This window comes from Chrysemys picta, chromosome 12 (assembly GCF_011386835.1).
Source record: "Chrysemys picta bellii isolate R12L10 chromosome 12, ASM1138683v2, whole genome shotgun sequence".
Lineage (NCBI taxonomy): Eukaryota > Metazoa > Chordata > Testudines > Emydidae > Chrysemys > Chrysemys picta.
This window is the reverse complement of record NC_088802.1, coordinates 27,980,259-28,005,743: the sequence shown is the minus strand read 5'-3', so window position 1 is coordinate 28,005,743 and position 25,485 is coordinate 27,980,259. Positions and strand designations below refer to the sequence as shown.

Genomic DNA, 25,485 nt, shown 5'->3' with positions numbered 1-25,485 from the left:
AGGCTTGTCCATTCAGCAAGCACTGAGGTGAAGCCTGGGTTCTTGCACTCAAGTGACCTTAGCCCTCTGCTTCCCTGGCTGAAAATCAGGGGTGATGCTTCAGAACGGAGCTTTGAGGCTCCACTAAACAGCTTGTAAAGTTTTATTACAGCCCGTCAGCAGTAGGAAGGAGCTAACCACCTCAGGGCCTCTACCTATCCATTAGCCACACAGCATTCAGCAGCATTGGGAGCTGTTTAAAAAGAAGCCCTTTGCATGTCCCCATGAACTCAACTGAGCAGTGTAATCTGCGTTCGTTCTGCAACACATCATCTGCTGTGCTAGAGCCCACGGGCTACAGGTCTATGACAGGGTGGTGTTAGGCCCATAGCTCACGCTGTGTAGGGTGACATTTTTAGCTCTGGAGGTCCTCGGTTCAATACCTGGTGGCAACCAAGATGGCTCTGTTTACACAGTTGTACAACCTGCCTCAGAAAAATCCTCCATATCTTTTGGCCCAGAACAATCTCAAACCAAGATCTATTGACACAGTGCAGCCAAGAGGATCTGAGTACCATACTTTCCAGGAGGCATTGGAGATGGATCGGTCACGTGCTTCGGATGGAAACTGATTCCATCACCAGGGTAGCAATAAAATGGACACCTGAAGACAAGTGAAAACGAGGCCGCCTGAAAACAACATGGCGAAGAGCTGTGGAAGCCAAGCTGAGAAACATGGGGCACAGCTGGGAAACTATTGAAAGGCTTGCCAGAAACAGACAGGAGTGGAGGAGCTTCGTCATTGCCCTAATACGCCAGAGGCATAATAGGAACATGATGATGATGATGATGCATCCAACTACTCATGCCAATGCGCTGACCTGGTGCATAGGACTGTAGCTAGTCCCAGAGGATTGATGGGGCCAGGTGCATTGTATACTTGGTTTTAATGCAATGTTCTGCAAAATAAGAAAAGCGTGGGAAACTAGCCACGTTTCATATCGGAGCTGGGCACCATTTTTTCAAATGGAATTTTTTTTCCATACAAAAACTGCCTTTTTTTCTAAAATGAAATTTTTCATGAAAAATTTTCAACATCAACATTTTTCATTTTCTACACAAAAAAGAAACACTTTATTGATATTTTTATTGAAAATACTACTGAAAACATCATAATGATTATAATTTTTTTTTAAATGAAAACCCAGTTTTCGGTAAATGAAACATTTCAATCAGGGCCAGCTCTAGGCACCAGCAAAGCAAGCAGCTGCTTGGGGCGGCAAATTTGCAGGGTCTCAAGAATCCAGCCTGGGAGCTGAGAACCAACAGGGGGCCCTGGGAGCTGTAGTTCCTTGGCTAGCTCCCTGCCTATAGAGCCTGCCCTGGAGCAGGGAAAGAACTACGTTTCCCAGCATTCCCTCGGCTGCAATTAACAGGAAAGGGAGGGGGAAGGAGTGTGGAACTGAAACCTCATGCTGCAGCTTGCTGTGAATGGTAGGGACAGAGCCAGCTCTAGGTTTTTTGCTGCCCCCACCCCAGCCCTGGGCTCCCCCCCACACCACCATGTTTCCCCAGCCCTGGACTCTCCCCCTCCCATACCCCCTGCCACCCCAGCTCTGGCCCCCACTTGCACCCCCCTGCCACCCCAGCCCTGGGCTCTCCCCCCCGCCCGCATCCCCTGCCGCCCCAGCCCTGGGCTCTCCCCCCACCCGCACCTCCTGCCACCCCAGCCCTGGGCTCTTCCCCAAAGAAAGAATTGGGTGGACTAAATGGACAGTGCACCTCTCTATCTGAAGCCTAGCAAGGGAGATCCCACTAGAATTTAAAATGAAAAGTAAGGGAGGGGAGGCTCTACTAGGACCTGGGCAGCTTTAGATACAGTACCAGGCACACAGGAGGATTTACACTTCTGAGCCATGGAAGCAGAAATTGACATTTCTTTTCCAGATTTAGCTAATATTCAGAAAGGGAATCTAGCACCTGCCTTCCAGATTTGAACACCCTCAAAATTCAGGAGTGCTCAAGCTCAATTTAGCTGTTACTTCATTTCTCCCAAATCAAATATATTGATCCACTGTAACTGGCTGTAGAAAAAGTAGAATAAATTGAGCAAGAAATGCTTCCCAGTGGTTATTAGGACTGGAATTGCTATTTTCATCAGCCATTGCTTTTTTATTATTATTATTATTATTATTATGTTTAAGTTTTAGTTTTATTTTTTTAAAAGGAAGACAGTGATATTGCATTGGCAAATTCCCCTTAGAAACAAAGAATGGAACAAAAGAATAATAAAGGCACCTCAACTTTTCTTCATTTATGTAGGACAGTCTTATAATATGCATCCAGATATTCTCCAATCACACAAGCTGAAAATTGTTCCATTTTACTGCAGTTCTGTAACCATATGGGAACCAATCCTGTCTGTGTTCTCTGCACATCCAAAATTCCTGCTGAATGACCCGCCCTAGGAGCAAGTTACCAGTGACCCAGGGCTGGGGCGCCAGGAGGGTGCAGTTGGGGGGGGGGGGAGAGAGAGAGAGCGCCCATGGCTGGGGGGGGGGAGCAAAAAACCTAGAGCTGGCCCTGGTTTCAATAAAATTTTGATTAAAAAGTTTATTAAAAAAAATTGCAAAAAAATTCACTAAAAGAAAAAAAGGTCAATTTCAAGTTCTTCAAAATGAAAACAACGTAGACATTTAGTCATTTTTGACAAAACTAGTTTTCCTTTTCTTGGCCAACTCTGTTTCAGATGTTAGTTGGTTCTCTCCCTGTCTCTCCTTTTAGTTGTCCCACATTAACAAAAAGCCACAACAATTGTTTTGGAAACAGTGGGGAAAATGTATTTTTTTCACCCCTGCATAACTCCAAAGCGGTTGAACAGATCCAGCTAAAACTTAAAAAAATAAAAAAAAAAATCAGGCAGATGCAAAGCTTTGAAAATGTCAAAAGTTACTTGTGTTGCAGTGTTTATAATGGAAATGTAATAAAGGATTACAATCCTAACTACAGCGGCTGCAGCCAGACTTCACAATTATTAACTACTATCATTAATAATAAATAATTTATATGGCACCATAACATGGCATGGTGCTTTACAGAGATTAAAAACTATATAGGCTTCCTGCCCCAAAAAGTTTACAATCTATGGGCTTGATTTTAACAGTTCCATTGACTTTAACAGCACAGGATCAGGACCTATTTGAGTCATATCTAGGACATGAAGATAGTCAAAGGAAGGAGGCAGGGAATGAAAGGATGGGCATTAAGACAAATATAAAAGAATAACATGATCACATAATAACAATACCCATGTGTACTGATATTTCTAAATAGAGACCAGGGTAATAAAGAACAGCTCAGGGTGTGGGAGTCGATAGTTTGACATGTGGTGGTGACATCCAAACGATATACTGAATTTATTGTGCATTCTGCCCACAAATCCATCTAACAGTCGAATCCCCGAATGCCTCAGGATGCCAGAAAAACATGTCCCTCTTTCCTCCTGGAGATGAATTTCCTCCCACAGTTTCACTGAATGGGCAACAGTCTCCTCCTGTACTGAGGAGACTGGGGAAGGAGTTTGTTGACTTTGGACTTTGTTTCACTTTGCTATCAACTCTTCCTGTCCAGAATTCAGAGCTTCCCAGTGGTTCTAGCCCTGGACTGTCCCATTATTACTCTTCATAATTGAGCCCCAGCCATGGCCCAGGACCCCATTGAGCTAGGTGCTCTACAGACACAGAACAAAAAGACAGTCTCTGACCCATGTGAACTGACAATAGGAGCTAGCCCAAGGAACTGGACTTTAAAATCATGGCAGTAGGATGTAGGAACAAGCTGTTTACAGACAGTTTTAAAAGTAAGATGTGTTAGCGCAGCTTTCCTGTCGCAGTGAGCCTTGCACAGTTACTCTCAAGCTACTAAGGCAGCCTAGTTTTAAAGGCAGAAGGATATGAAAAATAACATTGATACAATCGTTTAAAAGAATGTTTTTAAGAGCAATATAAGTCAAAAGACAGGTCTTTTGTGTTACAATTAAGATATTATTTACAAAAACATAAGAACTGGGGACATATAAAAGTAGATTTCTCCCCAGTAGAAAATCCATATAAGGAAATTACAAGATAAACAGATCTCTGGTTAAAAGAAAACAAAATCAAATAGCTACATTGTCTGAACTAGTTCCTACATAGTTACAGGGACATGATAATGGGAGGTTAAGGAGGGGAAAGGAAGTGACCTAGCAAATCTCCCTAGATGATTGGAAGGCTATAATGCTGTGCTACTAAGAATAGAGCATGCTTCTCCTTCCGAAGAAATGATATTTTCACACAAAAGAATACAAAACAAAATAGAGACACAATTCTGATCCAAATGCTGGAGGGGACATCAGGATGTAGGGGAGCGTCTCTGTATCATCTGGGATTGCCTCAAGTCAAAAAGTTTCTGGGCTGAAGTTGGAGAATTGACACACAAGTTATTTCAGAAACACATTCCCCAAATCTCTAACACTCTGGTGTCAAGGAAAGGTTCGGGGTTGCTGAAATGACACAAAGGCAGGAGCCCGTTTAGGATTCTTGTCACTGCTGCCAAGGGATGCAGAACAAAATGGTGTCTGTGGAAAGAGAAATGATCCGAAGAAAGAGCCATGGAGAGCCTCACTATCTGTGTGAGATTATCCGTGAATTCTCCAAGAGAAGATGGGGCAAATGGGTTGAACTGATGAAAAAAGAAAATTGATATAACTTTTACCAAAGCAATTTGTCTGCGTACTGAAATGCAGAATGTGTTGTGTCTCTGCTCAGCTGTATTCCTTCACTCTTTGTATTTGTCACCTTAAAACAGTGCCCCTTTGGAAACTCCAGCCACGACACGTATCCCACACCACAGCATCACATGTTCTGCACACTCTCTTTCTCTGTCAGAGGAACCTTCTTCTAACAAAACTGTATTTTCACAGCTTGATTTCTTTATAAGCGCAGTTTCATTATCAGACTCACCATGAGAAAGAGCCAAAGAAGCCTGCACAGAGAAGATGCTTCTGCAGACAGTGATGTGAACTCTGCTGGCTCCCAGAGAAAACCTCTCCTATGGGCAGGCCTCTCCATAATTGCCCACTGCGCAGTTTCTGGCACCTTCCTGTTAAGTGTCTAGTTCTGGCCACTGCTGGAGATTGAGCTGGAGGGACCATGTGTCAGAGCCAGTCTGATAATTCCTGTTCTGATGTCTTCAGCTCAGTAGCTCTTGCAGCCTCCACAAGCTGGAGTTTTGTTGCAATATAGTCCAAGTTTCATTAGACACTTGTGCCTTTCCAGTGCATTCAGCTATACTTCACCTGTGTGTTTTGTTTTGACCCAAAATAATGAACAGCATCTTTAATTAGACTAAAGCAGACTGAGTAGTGTAAAAACCAGGCGAACAGTTCCTTGAACTGAAGACCAGCTTTCAAATTGTTTTGTTCGTGCCCTGTTATTTGTAAACAGTTCTCCAAATAGAGCTTTGCCCAAACCAGTGTTCATGGCCAGAAGCCTTTAGCTGAGATTTGCTTGAGGAATGAACAAAATTTGTTTTGCAGCAAAAGAAAATGAATTGTGGATGGAAGCAGTTTATAAAGGTCAGGTCAGTCCGCCAATCAAGGAACAGAATCTGTACCATGTGATATTCCTTACCTCTATATTGAAACACTGTGGAGGCACTCATACAATATGGTGACAGGGGCCATAGATAGATAGATGATCCAGACAGACAAACGGCACAGCTCAAAGCAGAAAATCACAACTACTGCATAACTGATGGAAAACTTCTACATTTTGCGAACAATCCCAATTTCAAATATGTTCATAAAAACTATTCAAACCATTTCAAATAATAAACATTTTCTTAGAAATTGTCACCTGGTGGCACAGAGGTCACTCACAGAGAAAACAGCTAACTCTGCGTAACGCTGCTTTCAGACAGTCCTGTGAAGTATCAGCCTCCTTCCCGCACTGCTGGCCAGCAGTTCTGCTGAACGCTGCACAGCCACGAAGCCCAGCACTTTGGACAGGACACAGAGGAGAACCCTGTATCCAGCTGGAAATGCTGCAGGCGTTTTCAGGGGACAGAAGCTGATAGTGCCAATCCTTCCATGAGTGCTGCTCACCAGGGTCATTCTGCAGCCCAGTGAGCTCCGGATGCACAGCGCCCCTTCCTGCATGCTGAGGCTCTAGGCGCCACACGGTCTCAGCAAATGGACTCCCTGCGGCTCTGCCCTCCTCAGACTGGCCCTGCCATGTGTCGGTGGATCTGCTTAGGCCAAAAAGAGCTTGGCTGTAGCTGCTCTTAGCCTAGGCCAATAGAGATGTACTGGGCAAGCCCAGAGAGGGACCATCACAGGTACTGTCTGACACCACTCATCTTGCAGTGCTGTAGGTTTCTTATGAAGAAAAGCAAATGCTCCCGAAGGGGCTACAAATGCCCAGTCAAAAGCCAAGGCCAGAGTCTGGCTAGGACATCACCAGGCTTCTAAGGCTGCATGATGTCAGGGAAGCCTTGATTTGCCTTTGTCCCTCTGCTCCTGGAGACACTGCCAGGGAGGAGACATGCTGCATCCCAGCCGTGAGGGTCCATGCACCCAGCCTCCCTGGGAGAAGTTGCTCCACCTCTGAGCAACCTCCCACACACACCCTGGGCTCCAGGACTCCGCTGGTGCAGCTGTGAGTCCCTTGAACTGACCCGAGTTCCGGGGGAGGAACAAACTCTGGAGACTGAGACCCAGGTAGTTGGAGCCAGGGGAGCAGAACCATGGCAGCACCCAGCTCCCTGTTCTGAGGCAGAGATATCAATCAATGGGCTGGTTGTGATATAGGGAACAGGGTAAAAAGGGATGGGCTGAAGGGAATGTAACCCACCCCAGAGCACTTTGCCTCCAGCTGCAGAATCAGGGAATCTCCAGCCCCCGGCTCTGGCCTCTCATCAGCTCAGCTCCGACACCAAGACAAACTGGAGCTGGGGCTGGTGTTTGGTTCAAAGGTTTTGTTAATGACAATCCATGTCCCCTGTGGGTGCAGCTCGGCCCCATGTGTCACGGATGAGCTGGGGGGGGGGGGGGGGGGTTCTCTCACAGCCACAGCTGTGCAGGCCAGCGCAGAGAGACAGTGACATTAATAACTGGGGGGAGGGGCTATTTACACAGGAAAGCAGGAGCGACAACCCCCCTTTTCTAAATGTATCAGCCCAGGGGGATCCGCTGGATCCGTGTCGGATTCGACAAACTGCACGAGAGAGAGACGGGGATTAGTGCTGGGGAGAGGAGCCAGGCTCAGCGGCCCTGTGTGATGCACAGCCCTGGCAGTGCAGTCCAAACTGTGCACACACACACACACCCCCCTACACACTCTCTCTCTCTCTCTCATACCCACACATACATGCACACACCTGCACACTCACAAGCAGGCACACAACCACTCACACTCTCTCACACATATGCACTGCACATACACATGTATATGCACACACACATGTACACACACATGCACACACACACACTCATGCATGTACACAGTGTGCACACACATGCATGTATACACACACTTGCGCTCACACACACAACCACTCATGCGCTCTCTTCTCTCCTGGTCTGCAGGAATCGGTTCCAGGGAGAAGACAGAAGTTCAGTTTCTGCCCCATAAAAGCCTTCACCTCCCAGATGACACTGTCCCCAGGGGCCCAGCCAGTCCTGATCTTGATGCTGGGGGTGTTTTTTTGATGCAGATACCTGAGCTGCTGGAGACAGGGCTGAGACCCTGGAACTAATATCATACAGGCCAATGATGCGTTAAAACAAAAGGTCTGAGTCTCACAGAAACCAAAGCCTCTGTACATAGTTCAGGCAATGGGAAGGAGCTTTAAAAGCTAACAGAATGTTAGGAACCATCGGGAAAGGGATAGATAATAAGACAGAAAATATTGTAATGCCACTATATAAATCCATGGTACACCCACACCTTCAATACCCTGTGCAGTTCAGATCACCCCATCTCAAAAAAGATATATTAGAATTGAAAAAAGTACAGAGAAGGGCAATAAAAATTATTAGGGGAATGGAATAGCTTCCATTCGAGGAGAGATTAAAAAGACTGGGATAGTGCAGTTTGGAAAAGAGACGACTGAGGGGAGATGTGATAGATGTAAATAAAATGATGACTGGTGTGGAGAAAATGAATCAGGAAGTGTTATTTATGTCTTCACATAACATAAGAACCAGGGGTCACCCAATAAAATTAATAGGCAATGGGTTGAAAACAAACATAAGGAAGTAATTTTTCACACAACGCACAGTGAGCATGTAGAACTCTTTGCCAGACGATGTTGTGAAGGCCAAAACTATAACTGGGTTCAATAAAGAACTAGATAAGTTCCTGGAGGATAGGTCCATCAATGGTCATTAGCCAAGATTGGTTGGGACAGAAACCCCATGCTTTGGGTGTCCCTTAAACTCTAACTGCTAGATGCTGTGGCCGGACGACAGGGGGTGGATCCCTCAAAAACTGCTCTATTCTGTTCATTCCCTCTGAAGCATCTGGCACAGGCCACTGTCAGAAGACAAAATACTGGGCTAGATGGACAATTGGCCTGACCTGATATGGCCATTCTTATGTCTTTATGTTCAGGGAGGAACTGGTTAGAATCTGAAGTTCAGCAACTTGTGTGAAAGTGAGCATGACAGATTTTGTGATTCTAAGGGCAGGAAGGAGTGAGAGCAACAGAATACAGACAATGCATTTCAAAAAAGCAAATTTCAATAACTCAGAGAATTGATAGGTAAGGTCCCATTGGAAGGAAATCTAAGGGAAAAAGGAGTTATAGAGGCAGTTTCTAAAAGAGACAATATAACAGCAACCTCAAGGTAGAATAGTAAGACACCAATATAGCTGCATCAGGAGTTCTTTAATAACCTGAAAATCAAAAAGGAATGGAACAAAAAGTAGAAACAAGGACAAATTGCTAGGGATTAATACAAAAGAATAGCACAAAGCATGTAGGGACAAAATCAGAAAGGCTAAGACACAAAATGAGTTACACCTAGCAAGAGACATAAAGGGCAATAAGACGAGGTTCTGTAAATACATTAGAAGAGTAAGAAGGTAGAAAGTGCAGGTCCAGTATTCAATGGGGAAAAAAGAGCAATAATGGATGACACATATAAGTCTGAAGTGTTTAAGGCCATTTTTGCTTCAGTCTTCACTAAAATGGTGGACTGTGACCAGGTGATTAACACTGTTAACATTAACGAAGGGGAAGGAACACAAGCCAGAATAAGGGAAAATGGGTTAAAGAATATTTAGATAAGATAGATGAAGTATTCAAGTTGCCAGGGCCTGGTGAAATTCACCCTGGGGTACTTAAGGAAATAGCTGAAGTAATTTAAGGAACAAGCTGAAGCAATTTCTGAACCGTTAGAATTATCTTTGAGAACTCATGGAGGATGGGTGAGATCCCAGAGGACTGGAGAACGGTGAACATAGCACTTATCTTTAAAAAGGGGAAAGGAAATTACAAACTAATCAGCCTACCTTCAATATCCAGAAAGATATGGAATAAATGATTAAACAAACAATTTGTAAGCACCTAGAGGATAATAGGATGATAAGTGACAACCAGCATAGATTTGTCAACAATAAATCATGCCAAACCCCAATCTAATTTCCCTTTTTGATAGGGTTACTGCCTAGTGGCTGGGGGAGGAAGTAGACATAATAAATCTTGACTAGCGAAGCTTTTGACGCATTGCCACATGACATTCTCATAAGCAAACTAGGAAAATGGGGTCTAGAGGAAATTACTACAAAGTGAGTGCACAACTGGTTAAACCGTATTCAAAGAGTAGTTATCAATGATTTTATATCAGACTAGGAATATGTATCCAGCGGGGTCCCACAGGTCTGTCCTCAGTCCAGTACTATTCAATGTTTCTGTTAATGACTTGTATGATGACTTATAAAATCTAAAATCTCTGGACGACACCAAGCTGGGAGGGGTTGCAAGCACTACGGAAGACAGGATTAGACTTCAAAATGACCTTGACAAATTAGAAAATTGGTCCAAAATCAATAAGATGAAATTCAGTAAAAACAAGTGCAAAGAACTACACTTAGAAAGAAAAAAAATGAAATGCACAAAGACAAAATGAGGAATAACTGTCTAGGCAACCGTACAGCAAGAAAGGATCTGGGGCTTATGCTGGATCACAAATTGAATAAGAGTCAACGTGATGCAGTTGAAAAAAGGGGAAATTTCACTCTGGGATGTATTAACAGGAGCATCATATGAAAGACACAGGGGGTGTTTGTCCTGCTCTATTCAGCACTGGTGAGGCCTCAGCTGGAATACTGTGTCCAGTTTTGGGTACCACACTTTGAAAAAGAGGGGATCAAATTGGAGAGAGTCGAGAGGAGAGCAACAAGTGGTAAGAGGCTTAGAAAACTTTGCCTGTGAAGATAGGTTGCAAGAACTGGGCATGTTTAACCCAGAGATCAGAAGACCAAGGGGGGACCTAATAACAGTCTTCAAATATTTTAATGGCTCTTTTAAAGAGGAAGGCCATCCATTGTTCTCCATGCCCACTGTAAGTGGAATAAGAATAGGCTGTTTGCAGCAATGGAGATTTAGGTTGCATATTAGGAAAAGCTTTGTAACTATAAGGCTAGTTCAGCACTGGAACAGGTTACTAGGAGACTGTGAAGTTCCTGACACTGGAGGCTTTAAAGAAGAGGTCAGACAAACACCTGTCAGGAATGGTCTAGGCCTCAGCACAGGTGGATAGACTAGATGGCCTCTTGAGATCCCTTCTAACCCTACATTGTTACAATTCTATAAAGCACACATGAAGCACATACACAAAACACATACAATCACAGATGCACACACACACCTCCTTCTTAAGCCATCAAATTTCCATGTCCCCAGGGTCCTGAACAATCAGTTATCCTACAAGCCAGCTGTCCCCCGACACTCCCCTGTCCCCATAACCCAGCCAATCATACAACCCTCCCCACCCCACCCCTGTCTCTGGGGGCCCTGCCAGAGGGGTCGGTGACTCTAGAAGTTCTGGCTGGGGTAGTGCCACAAGGGCAGGAAGGTGTCAGGGTTCTCGCCGGAGTGGGTTCTCTCGTGTCTCTTGTGGTGGGAGCTGCGGCTGAAGCTCTTCCCACAGTAGATGCAGATGTAGGGCTTCTCGCCCGTATGGATGCGCTGGTGCTGGGTCAGGGTGGATTTGTCAGTGAAGCTCTTCCCACAGTCGGGGCACTTGTAGGGTTTCTCCCCGGTGTGGATGCGTTGGTGCCGGGTCAGGTTGGAGCTGACGCTGAAGCGCTTCCCGCAGTGAGTGCATTTGAAGGGTTTCTCTCCTGTGTGAATCCGCATGTGTTTGACCAGGTCCGAGTTCTGGCTGAAGCTCTGCCAGCACTCAGCGCACGTGTTGGGAATCTCGATGGTCGGCGTCCGCTTCTTGACCTTGATCTCCTTGGCCTTGGCCACGGCGGCCTCCCCGCTCCGGTGGGAGCACTTGCTCCGGCCTTTGGCAGGCGGGTTCCGCAGGTGCCGCTTGCGGTGGGAGCTGCGGCTGAAGCTCTTCCCACAGTCAGCGCATTTGTAGGGCTTCTCGCCGGTGTGGGTGCGCTGGTGCTGGGTCAGGGTCGACTTGTCCGTGAAGCTCTTCCCGCAGATGGGGCACTTGTAGGGCTTCTCGCCCGTGTGGATGCGCTGGTGCCGCACGAAGTTGGAGCTGACGCGGAAGCTCTTCCCACAGTAGCTGCACTCGTAGGGGGTCTCGCCGGTGTGGATGCGCTGGTGGGTGATGAGTGTGGAGCTCTGCCGGAAGCTCTTGCCGCAGTCAGTGCAGATGAAAGGCTTGTCACCCGTGTGGATGCGCTGGTGGTTCACCAGATCCGAGCTGTGCAGGAAGCTCTTCCCACACTCGGAGCACAGGTTGGGTCTGTCACCCTTGGGCAGCGGCTGGTAGACCAGGGTCTCCTCCTCCGGGGGGCTGCGCTTTGGCTTCTCTGACTTACGCTTGTTCTTGGGCTTCTTCTTCTCCAGGGTCTTGGCCACATTCCCCTTGGACTTTTTGGGTGACATTTCAGGTTGCTACTTTCACTCGACCCCTGGAGCCTGCGCAGAAATATTCGTCTCCTTGTGCTCACTCACAGCGCTGTCATCTGCTGGAACAGAGAGAGAGCCCAGGCATGAGCCATTACTTCAGGGAGGGACTGTCTACTGCTTTGTGTTCGTACAGCACCCAGCATGATGGGCCCCACTCTTGGTTGGTCCTGAGACCCTGTATAATAAAGCCCTGATTAATAAAAATAAATTCATATCCCAGCAGTGCCTACAGATTTTCCCTGAGATCAGGGCCCCATTGTGCCAGGCACTCCACAGACACACAGAGAAAGACAGTCCCTGCCCCCAAAAGCTTCATCTAAATAGACAAGACAAAAGGATGGGGGGGGGAACAGAGACAAAGGAACCACCCCCATGCCACTAGTTTGTGTTGCCTCTGGCAGTTTAGCTAGGTATTTATATGGCCCTCATCACTGCAGTATCTCAGCACCTCAACTCTTTAATGTATTTCCCCTCACATAACCCCATGAGGTAGGCCCCTGCCACTGCCCCCACTGTACAGATGGGAACAGAGACACCGATGCCCAGGGTCACACAGTCGCTTCCAAAAAATCCTGCTGTGGTTCAACCACAAGTAACTGAGCTTGATTACCAGGGAGGGTCCCTGGCCTGCACGGTGCAGGAGGTCAGACTAGATCAGTGGTCTCCAACCTTTTTATGCCCAACATCACTTTTTGAATGTAAGAGCAACCCAGAATCTAACCTGCCCCTTCCCCAAAGCTCTGCCCCACGCACTCCATCCCCCCCACATCTCCATTGCTCCCTCTCCCCCACCCTCACTCACTTTCACCAGGCTGGGGTAGGGGATTGGGATTCAGGAGGGGGGCTCTGAGCTGGGGCCGAGGGGTTCGCAGTGTCAGAGGGAGCTCTGTGCAGAGCCTGAGGCAGGGGGTTGGGATGCAGGAGGGGGTGAGGGGTGCAAACTCTGGGAGGGAGTTTGGATGCAGGAGGGGGCTCCGGGCTAGGACAGAGTGTTGGGGTACAGGACGGAGTACAGGGTGCTGGCTCTGGGAGGGGGGTCAGGGCTGGGGCTTGGGGTGCAGGAGGGGACATGGGGCACTGGTTACAGGAGCAGGGTCAGGGCTGGGGTGCAGCCTCCTGCTGGGCAGCACTTACCTCTGTCGGCTCCTGGTCGGCGGTGCTGCGTGGCTGCCACTAAGGCAGGCTCCCTGCCTACCCTGGCCCCACACTGCTCCCACAAGGGCCCAATGAGCCCCTGCGGCCCCTGGGGGGGGCGGGGTTCACATGGCTCCATGCACTGCCCCTCTCTGCAAGCACCGCCCCTGCAGCTCCCGTTGGCTACAGCTCCCCTTTCCCAGCCAATGGGAGCACCATGCAGGCCAGGGACCTTCCCTGGTAATCAAGCCAATGGGAGCTGCGGGGGTGGTGCTTGCAGGCAGGAGCAGCGCATGGAGGGAGATCCCTGTGCCCCCGCCCCCAGGGCCACGGCAGGCAGCCGGGGCAGGCAGGGAGCCTGCCTTAGCGGCAGCCCCACTACACCACTGGAGATCGTGATCGACTGGGAGATCCTCTAGGATCAACCAGTCGATCGTGATCGACCAGTTGGTGACCACTGGACTAGATGAACACAGTGGTCCCTTCTGCCTTAACAACAATAAGCTGAACACAGTCTATTCCCAGTCCACAGCCCTCCACTAGTCCAGCCCCTCTACCCAGAACTGGAGGACAGGAACCTGAGAGAGAAGAATGGGAAATGTAAAAACAAATTATAGTAGTTTGTTTTAGCATTTCCTAGGGTTTTCCCAGCATCCAGCACAAGATAGAAAATCACCAAGACATTTTTAACACCTCTTCCCCCCTGAATAAGGGAGTCTGAATCAAAGCTGCTTTGGGGGATTCCCCTGACACTGTCCCCAGGACAGCACACTCCCACAACAGGTGGGGACTAGGCAGAGGCAGGACCAATTAAACCCATGTGTTTGAGCTGAGCACGTCAGTCACAATTTCTCATTTCACAGGGCTCGGATATCACACTGATGGGCGCAGTCCACGAACCTAAACAGAACAGTGCATTTTCCCAGTTTTTATGTTCACAAATTGTCCTTGGACGGGCAGCAAAATTCTCAAACCTGCTTGTTCTTCAGAATTAGGAGCACAGGGTGACAGCAGCCCTCGGACCAATGGGCCCATCTAGCCTGGTATCCCACCCTTCTTGCTGCCCAGTTCATACTAGTGGGGCCTCTGGAGCAGTATCTCCATTTCTCAGCTACCTCACCTCGGACTAGGATCATGTCAGTGTCGAGTACCCGATAGTTCAGGGGAAGGTGTGAGGAATCCAGTCATGGGCAATTACGGACTACCCTGCACATACAGAGACAGTCTCACTAAGCCCAGGGAGTCAGAGGTTGATTTTTGCCTTGAAGCAAGAGCATAGATATCCCTTATATACTCTAGCTAATTATGAGTGTTCTTCAGTGAGTATCTCTGGGCCCATGGATTGTTCTGAATGGTGAGTACTGTCAGTGCAACTCATGCTGATTTTGGTTACTTTGATAAAAATAATAATGAAAAAATGCTTACCTCTTAGAGCACACAAGTCACATGTTGTTGCTTCTATTTTCTGATTGGATGAGGAGGCTTTTCAAGGCAGGGACAGTGTATGTCTCTCTGTGTGTACAGCACCCAGCAGATTCCAGCAGAATATTATGGCCAATGCTACGAGATGAAATTGACATGGTGTTGGTTAGATCCATGAATCTTCCAATCAGAGAGAAGAGACGATACTATGTGACCCCTGCAAGTAACCAGTTATGAACTGCACAATGCACAGTTACCTTTGCATTGACCCTCTCTATCTAAGTACCTCTATGGCATCTATCAGCAAAGAATGTGAGCGCTCCAGTGTAGCCTCCCACTCCTGCTGAGGTAGGGAAATGTTATCATCTCTATTTTACAGATGGGCAAACTGAGGCACAGAGAAATGTAAGGCCAGTAATTTCCAAAGTGATGAATGACTTTGGGTGCCCAACTTGCAACCCCTTTAAGGGACCTGATTTTCATACAATGCTGAGCACCCACTTGCTGAAAATCAGGCTCTTTTGTGGGGTCGCAAGCTGGGCACTCAGAAATCACTAGTCACTTCCAAAACTCTTGGTGTAAGTGAAGTGCCCACGGTGGTACGGCGAACCTCAGACAGAGCTGGACCCAGCCCACCTGAGAGCCCTGCAGAGTCTTAACTCATCCCTCCTGCCAACTTACAGCAGGGCAAAACTGCAAATTACCTAGTCAAACAAATCTTTCCCAAACGTGCCCAGACTGAGAACTCGCCTTTCAGAAGCACTGAGCACTGCCTGAGCGCCGGGGAGGGCGGACACCAGGCACGAGAGGCGCTGGACTGGCAGTGATCTGGCTGGTAATTAGCTCCAATGCCTCCGGATGAAATTCACCCCAGGGCAGGGGGGTAGCAGGACGCCTGGCACCACTTCAATTCTGCGTCAGGCGGGGGTAGGGGGAGCTTGGGGGGTCACGGAGGGCAGCAGCTCCGGAACTCGCAGACCCCCGCCCCCCAGGAGCGGAGCTGAGGCGAGGAGGGGCCGGTGGTGCAGAGTCACTTTCCTGCCCGGCCCAGGCACTTTCCCCCGGGTCTCTCCCCTCACCTGCAGGCTCCAGCTCAGGGGCTGGTGTCGGCAGAGCCGGGGGCTGCCCCAGGGGCTGGTTCCAGTCCCCGGAAAAAGTCCCCCCGTCTGGGCACAGAGGGGCGCTAGGGAAGGGCTCTCCCCGCACACACCCCGCGGAGCAGCAGCGGCTCAGCCTGGAAAGGAATCCGGACTCACAATGGAGGCAGCAGCAGCCTCTGACCCAGGAAGCTCAACCCTGATATCCTGAGTGGAGAAATACAGAGAGAGCCGCCTCCCCCGGCTTCGCAATAACCAGAGACCTCTAGCGACAAACTCTAGGGGCACCGGCTCCCTGCGCTCCCCCAGGGACAGAAACGCGGCGCAGGGGGACCGGCCCACAGTCCTGACCAGAGAGCCCACAGGCACAGCCCGGCTGGACCAGACCCCAGCGCCAGGTGGAGCCCCGTGTCCTGGCTCCGGCATTGGCAGAACCAGATGCTCCAGGAAGGTGCAAGAGCCCTGCAGTAACAGGCAGATGTGTGAAAACCTGTCCCCCCTCCAGTATTGGTCTCATCCTGGGCTCTAGCTAGAGATCAGCTCACTCCCTTCATTAGGGAGTTCAGTGTCCCTTCAGAAATGTTTGTTGTCGTTGATTATGGGACCTCTGGATAGTCTTGCTGTCCACAGAAATGTCCAATCCCTTTTGAATCTTGCTAAGTCTGTGGCTTTCAACCACTTCCTGTGGCAATGAGTTCCCTGGGTTAATTACATATCGTGTGAACAAGTTTTTCCTGTTAATTGGTTTTGAATTTCTCACCTTTTAATTTTGTGGCGCATCCCTTGTTCTTGAGTTATAAGACTGGAAGAACAGAACTCCTGATCTCCCGTCTCTAGATCATTTATTATTTTATAGACTTTTACCCAGCCCCCTTTTATTCCTCTCCTTTCTAAGGTAACAATCCCAGTCTTTTCAGTCCATCTTCATATGAAGATTCTTCTGGGTCTTTGATCATTCTTCCTGTCCTTCTCTGAACCCTCCTCCCCCCCCCCCCCCCCCCGAATATTCTCTGTATTGTTCGTCATCCCATCCCTTATGCACGTTAACATCTTGTTAGCTTTTTTGGCCTCAGCTGTGCATTAAACCAAGCTTTTCATAGAACTACCCACAATGGTCCCTTTCTTGGGTTGATGCAGTTCATTCAGAATTCTGATTTAGAAGAGTTTAGAATGTGTCCCTCCAATGTGCATTACTTCACAATTGTCAGAAAGAACTTAATTGGCCATCATGTTGCCCATTCCCCTTGCTTAGTTAGGTCCCCAGAAACCTCCAGAGCAAAGAGATCAGAGACAGAGTCCCAGAGAAAGGTGTCGCTTGATGCCATTCAGGAGCCCAGGCAGCCTCCTGTCAGGACTTGTGGTTTCTGTTCACAGCTCTGGAATGGGAGTGTTATCTAGTGGTTAAAGCAGGAAAGGCGATTAAAAATCAGAACTCCTGAGCTCTTTCCCTGGCTTTGGGAGGGGAGTATAGTCAAGCTGTTCCAGCAGTGGGTACAATGAAGCACAAAGAATCAGCACATTCATTCTGAAGGGCGGAGTGGCTACATTTCTGCTCACTGGTATTAGGAACTTGGTTCTTCTCTGTGCTGTCGGAACTGCCTCATCTCTACAGTCAGAGGCGAAATGATGCGTGTTTGCCTTTTGGGGTAGAGGTAGGAAACCTTGCTCTCCAATAAGGGCTGGGAAGCACACAGCATCATTGATACCAGTGTGTGGAAGAGCTGAGATTTGAGCTCTCAGTCTCCTGGCTCCCAACCACGATCATGATGGGGTGACCAGGCAACATTCCTCCTGGTAAGAAATGGGGCTTCAGGTCCATGCCAAGAGACCTGCGATGCTTAGAGGGTCTCCGACGAATTCTGGGAGCTGCAACCCCACAGCATCCCTCTCTGCCCCTCTAGCTCCTGCTGTCCACCACAATCATTTGCCCTGTAAGTGTTCTCCTGTGTCTCCACCTTCCCTTGCCCCCTCCATCTCCATCCCTGCTCCCTCAGTCCCTCTCTGCCTCATAACGATATGGTGGACAGCCACTTTTCCTGCTGGCGGCCGGCTTCCACCCCACTGGGAACAATGGGAGACACTGGCCCTCTTTATTAGCTAAACATCCATAACCCCTGCAAGGGCTGGGGAAGTGGCAACCATATTCACTGAGGGTATCCAGTGGCTTCTGTTCCACTGAGAACAATGGGGAGGTGGTGAGCGGTCTGAAAGCAGGCAGCGCTCTGTGAGTTTGTGCTTAGTTATCCTTAGACAATGAGAAGGTTTAAAAAGACAAAGATGTGATATTGTGAGTCATCATAACTTCACAATTCTTCAGACAATCGCCAACACCCTGGAGCTAGGTTGGAGCCAATGTCCCATTCCCCCGCCCAAGGGCAGCCAGTTCCTCCACCCTGGGACTCGATTGGAGCCAGTGCCCCTTAGAGTGGGAAGTCCCTGTGTCCCATTCCCAAATCTCCTGTGCCATCTCCTGAAGAAATAAGGAAGCTGAAAAGAGAACAGCCCAGTGTGGTTAAATGCCAAGGTAGAAGAGTTTATTTGCGCTCAGCAGGAATCATTCACATAGTGTAAAATCAGCCTATGGGCAGCCAACAGAAAGGAACATAAACAATGAGGAGGGAATTAGGAGGGAGAAGAGGCAATCTGGGGAGTCAAAGACAAAGACACATAACCAGAAATTCTTCACTAACCCCAGAAGTAGGAAGGCTGTGCAAGTCAGTAGGCCCATTAGACTTCCGTCCCTCAAAGCTTTCCACCCCTCTTAACAGATTGTCTTGTGTCCTATTTTCTATCCTGTTCCCTATTGCCCAGGCCCAACCTCTTCTCCCATTGCCTGATACCACTCTCATTTCCTCTTCCTCTATGTACAGGGGCAACTAGCCTGGCTCCTCCTCCTTATTCCCAGCTACTTTCCAAGGCTGTCAGGCTTGCCATGAAGCACCAAACACACCTGGAGTAGCAGCTGGCAGGCCAGAGGGAGAGACAGGCATGGGAGCAGCCAGCTGTCTGGACCAAAGGCCAGAGTTCCACGTGCCACACTTGGGGAATGGCTGTTCCATCACCTGGGTGAAACAGAAGCTATCTCAGAGGGCAAGGACATTGCCAGAAAGCTATGGGGTTTCTTTGCCTCAGGCTCCATCCCAGAGAGTGTTGTGGAGAAACCTACCCCAGGCTCTCTGTGCAGGTAGCAAAGATAAGGCACTGTCAGAGACTGAGGTGTCAAAAGAGGAGGTTCTGGAACAAACATTGTTTACACTACACTAGCGCTGCCTCCCAAACTCCTGAAGGATGTAGCTGAGCCAAAATATTTAAATATAATTTAAAACCATTCAAGTTACCTACTATAAAGGAGGGGCTGAAGGGTGTTGTATTAAAAAAGATGGTAGGGAAGAGGCAGAGATTACAGACCAGCTTCCATACCAGCTACATGGATTGAAACAGGCATTAAAGCAATCCAAACCTAGATGAGGACGATATGAGGGGATGTGACCAAAGGAACCTACTGGGATTCTCTAGAGCACCTCAGCAGAACAGTGGATGAAGAAGATCCAGGTGACATCCTTTATTCCGACTTCCAGAAAGCCATTGGCAAAGCTCCTCCAAGAAGCCATGAAGGGAACCAAGACGTTGTGGGGTGAGTGGTGACGTGTTGTTATGGATTGGATACTGGGAAGGGACAGGGCACAAAGAGCAGAGCTCAGTGGTCAGTTTTCCAACACAGAAGATTGGCAGTGGGCTGACAATGGGAAGCAGTGTGGTCTGACGAATGGAGCACTGGCCTAGGAGCCATCAAATGAAGGGTCTGCTCCTGACCTGCTCTGTGACCTGGACAAGTCGTTTCCCCTCCTGTGTCTATTTGGATAATAAGCTCTATATACAGACAAGAATATCCAGAGTAAATACTAAACATCTCCAGACAGGTTTTGGAGAGGATATGAAGCCTCAGGCTTTGGAACTTAACGATTCAGGGTTAAGAGAAAACTTTTCCTGGAGACAGATAAGCCTATAACTGCTCACTGCAGAGCTTCTTCACTTTCCTCTGAAGCATCTGGGCTGGCTACTGTTGGAGGCTGGACTAGATGGACCATGATCTGATCCAGTCTGGCAATTCCTATATCCTCATGTTCTTTGGAGCAGGGCCTGTCTCTAACTATGTGTCAGCAGCCAGAACAAAGGGGCCTAATCTTGGTTGGGGTCTCTAGATGCTGATCTAATACCAATAACATATAATATGGAGTAGAGTTATATTATGAAGGTCTATCAGCTGCATTTGTACATGCAGACAGAGAGATGTTTAATGGATCTGACCCAAGTTAACCATTTGGAAGGAGGTTAATTAGCATCCCTGATGAATGTGTAACAAACACCTCTTGTGGATCTGCCCACAAAGAATTATGAGGCTGGGGAGGGGAGATGTCTGTCATGCAAACAAACCGCAAGAACTGGGTAATCGCCTTTGTGAGGGGTGTCAATGGCTGAGGATCACTAACCCAGGCATATCAAAAGAACTGAAACACTGACAAGGCTCTTGAAATACAGATCACAGCAGGGAAAGGCCCTGGGGGTTAAAGGAGATGGATGGAGGATAGCTGGGCTCTGACAAACAGAATGTCAGGCCTCATCTACACAGGAAAGATTTTTTTAGTTTAGGCTAAGGCCTTGGCTACACTTGGGAATTCACAGCGCTGCCATAGCGCTGTGAAGCACAAGTGTAGTCATGCCGCCAGCGCTGCGAGAGCTCTCTCCGAGGGGAATAGCTTGCAGCGCTGCGAGCAAGCGTGCAGCGCTGCAGGCGCTGATTACACTGGTGCTTTACAGCGCTGCACTCGCTGCGCGGGGGGGTGGGGAGGGGTGCGTTTTCACACCCCTGAGCGCAGCAAGTTGCAGTGCTGTACAGTGCCAGTGTAGCCAAGGCCTTAGTGTGAATTTAAACCAGCATATATCTCTCACCATGTGGACAGCTACTCCAGTTAAAGCAGCTTTTTTCTGGTTTAGCTTATGTCGCTTGGGACAGGGTTTAAAATAAGCTGAAAAAAGTCACTCCTATACTGCAATAAAACTGTCCACATGGGGGTTTAACTGATATAATAGTAAAACTTTTATAACTGGTAAAACTTTCCTGTGTAAAGAAGAAAAGGATCACTGATGTCTAGAAATTTAACATATTTTCCTTTTAGTCTTCTGTAACTAAGCTGAGAGTACGTCATCTAGTGTAGTTTACAAGCAGTTTAAATCTAGATATGTCATGCAATTCGTTTCTTTGGGTTTACTAGAATAGTTTCTCTATTTTGAATATATCTGGTTTGTTTTTAAGGAGATAGGAGTAAGACTAAGTAAGGATGAGACTCTTTGGGTAATTTCACTGCGGATAACCCAAGAGAGCAAAAGTGTTCTATTCCCAGTCCTGCCACTGGCCAGCTGGGTGACCTCGGGCAAGTCCCTTACCCCTCTTTGGGTCTCTGGCCAGGTCTACACTATAAACTTACATCAGTATAACTACATCGCTCAGGGGTGTAAAAAATCTTGTGGAGGTGGATTAAATATGCCAAGGGGAGAAGCTCTCCCGTTGGCATAGTAGTGTCTTCACTGAAACTGCTGCAGTGCAACTGTGCTGCTGCAGCATTTTAAGTGTAGACCTGCCCTCTGTCCCCCTCCCCATTTGTCTGTCTTGTCCATTTAGCCTGGGAGCTCTTTGGGGCAGGCACTGTCTCTCAACATGTGTATGTGCAGCTCCTCCACAGTGGGGCCCTGATCACAGTTAGGGACTCTAGCCTGGATTGTAATGGAAATAATAAGCTGAGAATGCTGATGGCTGCCTAGAGCTCACCACTCGACTTGGGACAAAGGATAGGGACGAAGGGGACTCTGATGTGTCAGAACAAGGAACAGAGAGATGCTGACACAGCAAAGAGGAGATGAAGATGATAGGTAGGGTGTCCTGTGGTTCTGACTTAGAATTTGTGTTTAATATATTTATTACTGAAGGAACAGGGTGAGCAGCGAGGTGACAACATTTGCAGATGACACAAAAATATTTCAGTTTAGTCACATATAAAGGAGGCTGAGTGCAGAGGGATCTAGCAAAGCTGAGGCCATATGATGGCAGAGGGAATTCAGTGCAGATAAGTGTGAGGTAATGCACTGGACAACAGCCTTTATATTTTTTAATGAAGATTCAATTTATCTAGGAAGTGCTTAGATACTACTGTGATGGGTGCTATCAAAACCCTACTATAGATAGATACGAGATTTTTTTATAACTTTCCATTCACTTGATTAGGGAGTGCTGCTTAAAAATTAATGGCACTACATGGCCAATGAAAAGGAACAAGATGAACTACTCATACACAATGCTAGTAACATCTCAGGAAAAAGGCCTACAAGTCTTGGTGGACAACTGAATGAAAAGCTCTGCACGATGTGCAGCAGTGGGTAACAAAGAAACACACACACACACACACAAGACATATAAACAGTTGGATAGAAAATAATACTGAGAATATTCTAATGCCACTATATAAATCAATGGCGTGTGTAGTTCTGGTCACCCCATCTCAGAGAGGACATAGGAGAAACGGAAGGTATTCAGAGATGGGTGACAAGAATAATTACAGGCCTGGAAGAGACTTTTGTATGATGAGAGACTGAAAAGATTGGAACTGTGTCAGAGAAGAGATTAATGAGAAGACATAGTAGAGGTGTATAAAACAATAAATGGGATAGAGAAGATGCTCCTATTTGCCCTCTCTCTCCATACAAGAAAAAGGGCACAGACAATGAAACTGAGACATAAAATGTAAAACTGATAGACATGCTATTCTACACAATGCATAAATAACCTGTGGAAATCTCTGCCACAGGGTGTATGGAGCAAACAGTAGCATTGACATTAGACATTGATGTGAAGAACAGAAATACCATCCCTAGTTACAATGGCTAGGAGGAACATTTATAAGGGGTGTTTATGTAAAGAGCAGAAGCCAGCCACCCATTTCCTGGATAGATGCAGCAGCTTTCCCCCATGAGTAGGCTACTAGAAAACTTTTCATTAGGGGAGTTTCACACCTTCCTTTGAGGGAGGTGGTAATAGCCACTTTTGGAGACAAGTGATGGCAGTAGAAGGACAATTGCTCTGATCCTATGGATGAGAGACCATTCTAGAGTGCTGTGTCTAGTTCCGGTGTCCACACTTTAAAAAGGCTGTTGCAAAATTGGAGAGGATTCAGAGAAGGGCTACACAGAATGATTTGTAACATGCCTTACAGTGAAAGAAAACTTACGGAGCTCTAGTTATTGAAGGGTAGATTAAGAGGGGATCTAATCACAGTCTGTAGGTATCTAGATGAGGATCATATTGCTGATACCAGAGGGCTCTTTACTCTAGCAAAGTTCCAGTGGCTGGGAGCTGAAGTCAGCAGTGTTCAAACTGAAAATAAGAGGTAAGATTTACGGGATTGTAGTGAATCCTGGGAACAGATCCCAAAGGCTGCGGTGGATTCTCCATAACCTGGAGCATTTAAACTGAGTTTGGATTCCTCTTTCTAAGACACACTTTCTCAGTCAACCACAAGTTACTGGGCTGGACGCAGGAGTTACTGGGTGAGATTCTCAGGCATGTGATGTGCAGGAAGTCAGACTAGATGATCTAATGGTCCCTTCTGTTCTGAACATCTATGCAATCTCTGTGGTCGTTCCTAATCTCCAGAAGACAAATCCCCACCATGCAGACAGCTCCCCACAGTGGAGCCCACACTGATCCCTGCATGATCCTCAAACGTCCAGCTGTTCAGAATGTTTGGGTGGGGAAGGTCAGTAGCGGGTTTTCGCCCTTGTGGATTTTCTCATGTCTCTTGTGGTGGGAGCTGTGGCTGAAGCCCTTCCCACAGAAGGTGCAGATGTAGGGCTTCTCGCCCGTGTGGATGCGCTGGTGCTGGGTCAGGGTGGACTTGTCAGTGAAGCTTTTCCCACAGTCAGAGCACGTGTAGGGTTTCTCCCCGGTGTGGATGCGCTGGTGCCGGAAGAGGTTGGAGCTGACACTGAAGCTCTTCCCACAGTCAGTACATTTGAAGGGCTTCTCGCCAGTGTGGATCCTCATGTGCTTGATGAGATCAGCATTCTGGCTGAAGCTCTGCCAGCACTCGGTGCACGTGTTCAGCACCTCCACCTTCCTCCTGGCCTTGGCCTTCCCCACGGCACCCTCACGCTGCTGCGGTGACGAGCACTTGCCTGGCCTCTTGCCCATCAGGTGCCGCAAGTGCTTCTTCTTGTGGGAGCTGCGGCTGAAGCTCTTCCCACAGTCAATACACTTGTAGGGCTTCTCACCCGTGTGGACACGCTGGTGCTGGGTTAGGTTGGACTTGTCGCTGAAGCTCTTCCCGCAGTCAGGGCAGGCGTAGGGCTTCTCGCCCGTGTGGATGCGCTGGTGCCGGCTGAGGCTGGAGCTGACGCCGAAACATTTCCCACAGTCAGGGCATTTGTAGGGCTTCTCATCTGTGTGGGTTCTACGATGGTTGATGAGGCTGGAGTTCTGGGTAAAGCTTTTCCCACACTCGATGCAGATGTTGGGGCTCTCCTCCGTCTGGGTTCCCTGGTGCACCACAAAATCCTTTCGCTTCTTAATTCCTTGGATGAGTTTCACCGGTCTCTTCTCCATGGGCTCTGGCTCCTCTGGCCTGCACTGGCTCTCACAGGGTTTGTTCTGCTCAGGGCTCTGGCTCACAGTCCTCTTGGATTTCCTGGGTGACATCTTCAGCGTATTGGCTTCCCTGGATAATGATTCAGCTCCTTACAGTCAGTTGTACCCCATTGTGAGCTGCAAAATCAAAACAACTCTTCAATTAATTTCTTTAAGAATGTATTAGTATTTGTGGAGCATCCATCAGAAATACCCACTCAGAGAATATTAAATTCTTAGTCCCTTTATTACGGTACAAAGCCATCACCTAGCACCAAGACTAAACCTAATGAGCCATTTTTAACACCCCAGTAATAGATTCTCTGACTCAAACACTAGAAAAGAGCATAATCCAAGGAGCTGCTTTGGGGGATCCCTCTGACCGTGTCCCCAGGGCAGCACATTCCCCCAGCAGCAGGGGGAATAGGCAGAGGCAGGAACTGGCTTTTCCGCTCTTTGCTCCTCACCTTGTCCCAGGAAAGTCAGTCTGCCCCGGGGTGCTGCAGGGAATGGGGCTGGGCAGGGCTGGGAGCCAAGAACCTCCTTCCCCACTGATTGCTCCTGCTGCCCCTTCCAGTCTCTATCCCTGTCTCCCTCCGGCCCCCTCTCCTCCCCTCCGCTCTCCCGGAGCTGGCTCGGCTCCTGCAGGCGCTCAGGGGAGCAGAGCCTGGGGGAAGGAGGGGGGGTCAGGGAGAGCAGCAGCTCTGGGACTCGCAGACCCCCGCCCCCCCGGGAGCAGAGCTGGGGCGGTTGGTGTAGAGTCACTTCCCTGCCCGGCCCCCAGCCCTTTCCCCCGAGTCTCTCCCCTCACCTGCAAGCTCCGGCTCAGGGGCTGGTGTCGGCAGAGCCCGGGGCTGCCCCAGGGGCTGGTTCCAGCCCCCGGAGAAAGTCCCCCCGGCTGGGCACAGAGGGGCGCTAGGGAAGGGCTCTCCCCGCACACACCCCGCTGGGGAGCAGCAGCGGCTCAGCCCCGGCTCCCGGCTCACAATGGAGGTGGCGGCAGAGTCTGACCCAGGAAGCTCAACCCCCGATGTGCTG

At 48.4% G+C, this 25,485-nt stretch overlaps 2 protein-coding genes across 14 annotated transcripts; both read right to left on the bottom strand.

Annotated features, from left to right (window-relative positions):
- Positions 1–3,956: 3,956 nt before the first annotated feature.
- Positions 3,957–16,025, bottom strand: LOC135974447 (zinc finger protein 501-like). Of its 12 annotated transcripts, none has more exons than XM_065562589.1 (3): positions 15,933–16,025; positions 14,680–14,814; positions 3,957–12,295 (listed from the first exon to the last, which is right to left on the bottom strand). In XM_065562589.1, the coding sequence occupies exon 3, from the start codon at positions 12,094–12,096 to the stop codon at positions 11,059–11,061; it is 1,038 nt and encodes a 345-aa protein (XP_065418661.1). In that variant the 5' UTR covers positions 12,097–12,295; positions 14,680–14,814; positions 15,933–16,025; the 3' UTR covers positions 3,957–11,058. The 12 variants fall into 12 exon arrangements, with proteins under 12 accessions (XP_065418661.1, XP_065418670.1, XP_065418667.1 ...); XM_065562598.1 differs by having other exon boundaries at positions 3,957–12,179; XM_065562595.1 differs by having other exon boundaries at positions 3,957–12,176; positions 15,933–16,024.
- A 2,260-nt stretch (positions 16,026–18,285) lies between these two features.
- Positions 18,286–25,485, bottom strand: LOC135974451 (zinc finger protein 501-like). Of its 2 annotated transcripts, none has more exons than XM_065562613.1 (2): positions 24,915–25,485; positions 18,286–24,585 (listed from the first exon to the last, which is right to left on the bottom strand). In XM_065562613.1, exon 2 carries the CDS (start codon positions 24,517–24,519, stop codon positions 23,560–23,562), a length of 960 nt encoding a protein of 319 aa, XP_065418685.1. In that variant the 5' UTR covers positions 24,520–24,585; positions 24,915–25,485; the 3' UTR covers positions 18,286–23,559. The 2 variants fall into 2 exon arrangements, with proteins under 2 accessions (XP_065418685.1, XP_065418684.1); XM_065562612.1 differs by having other exon boundaries at positions 25,259–25,485.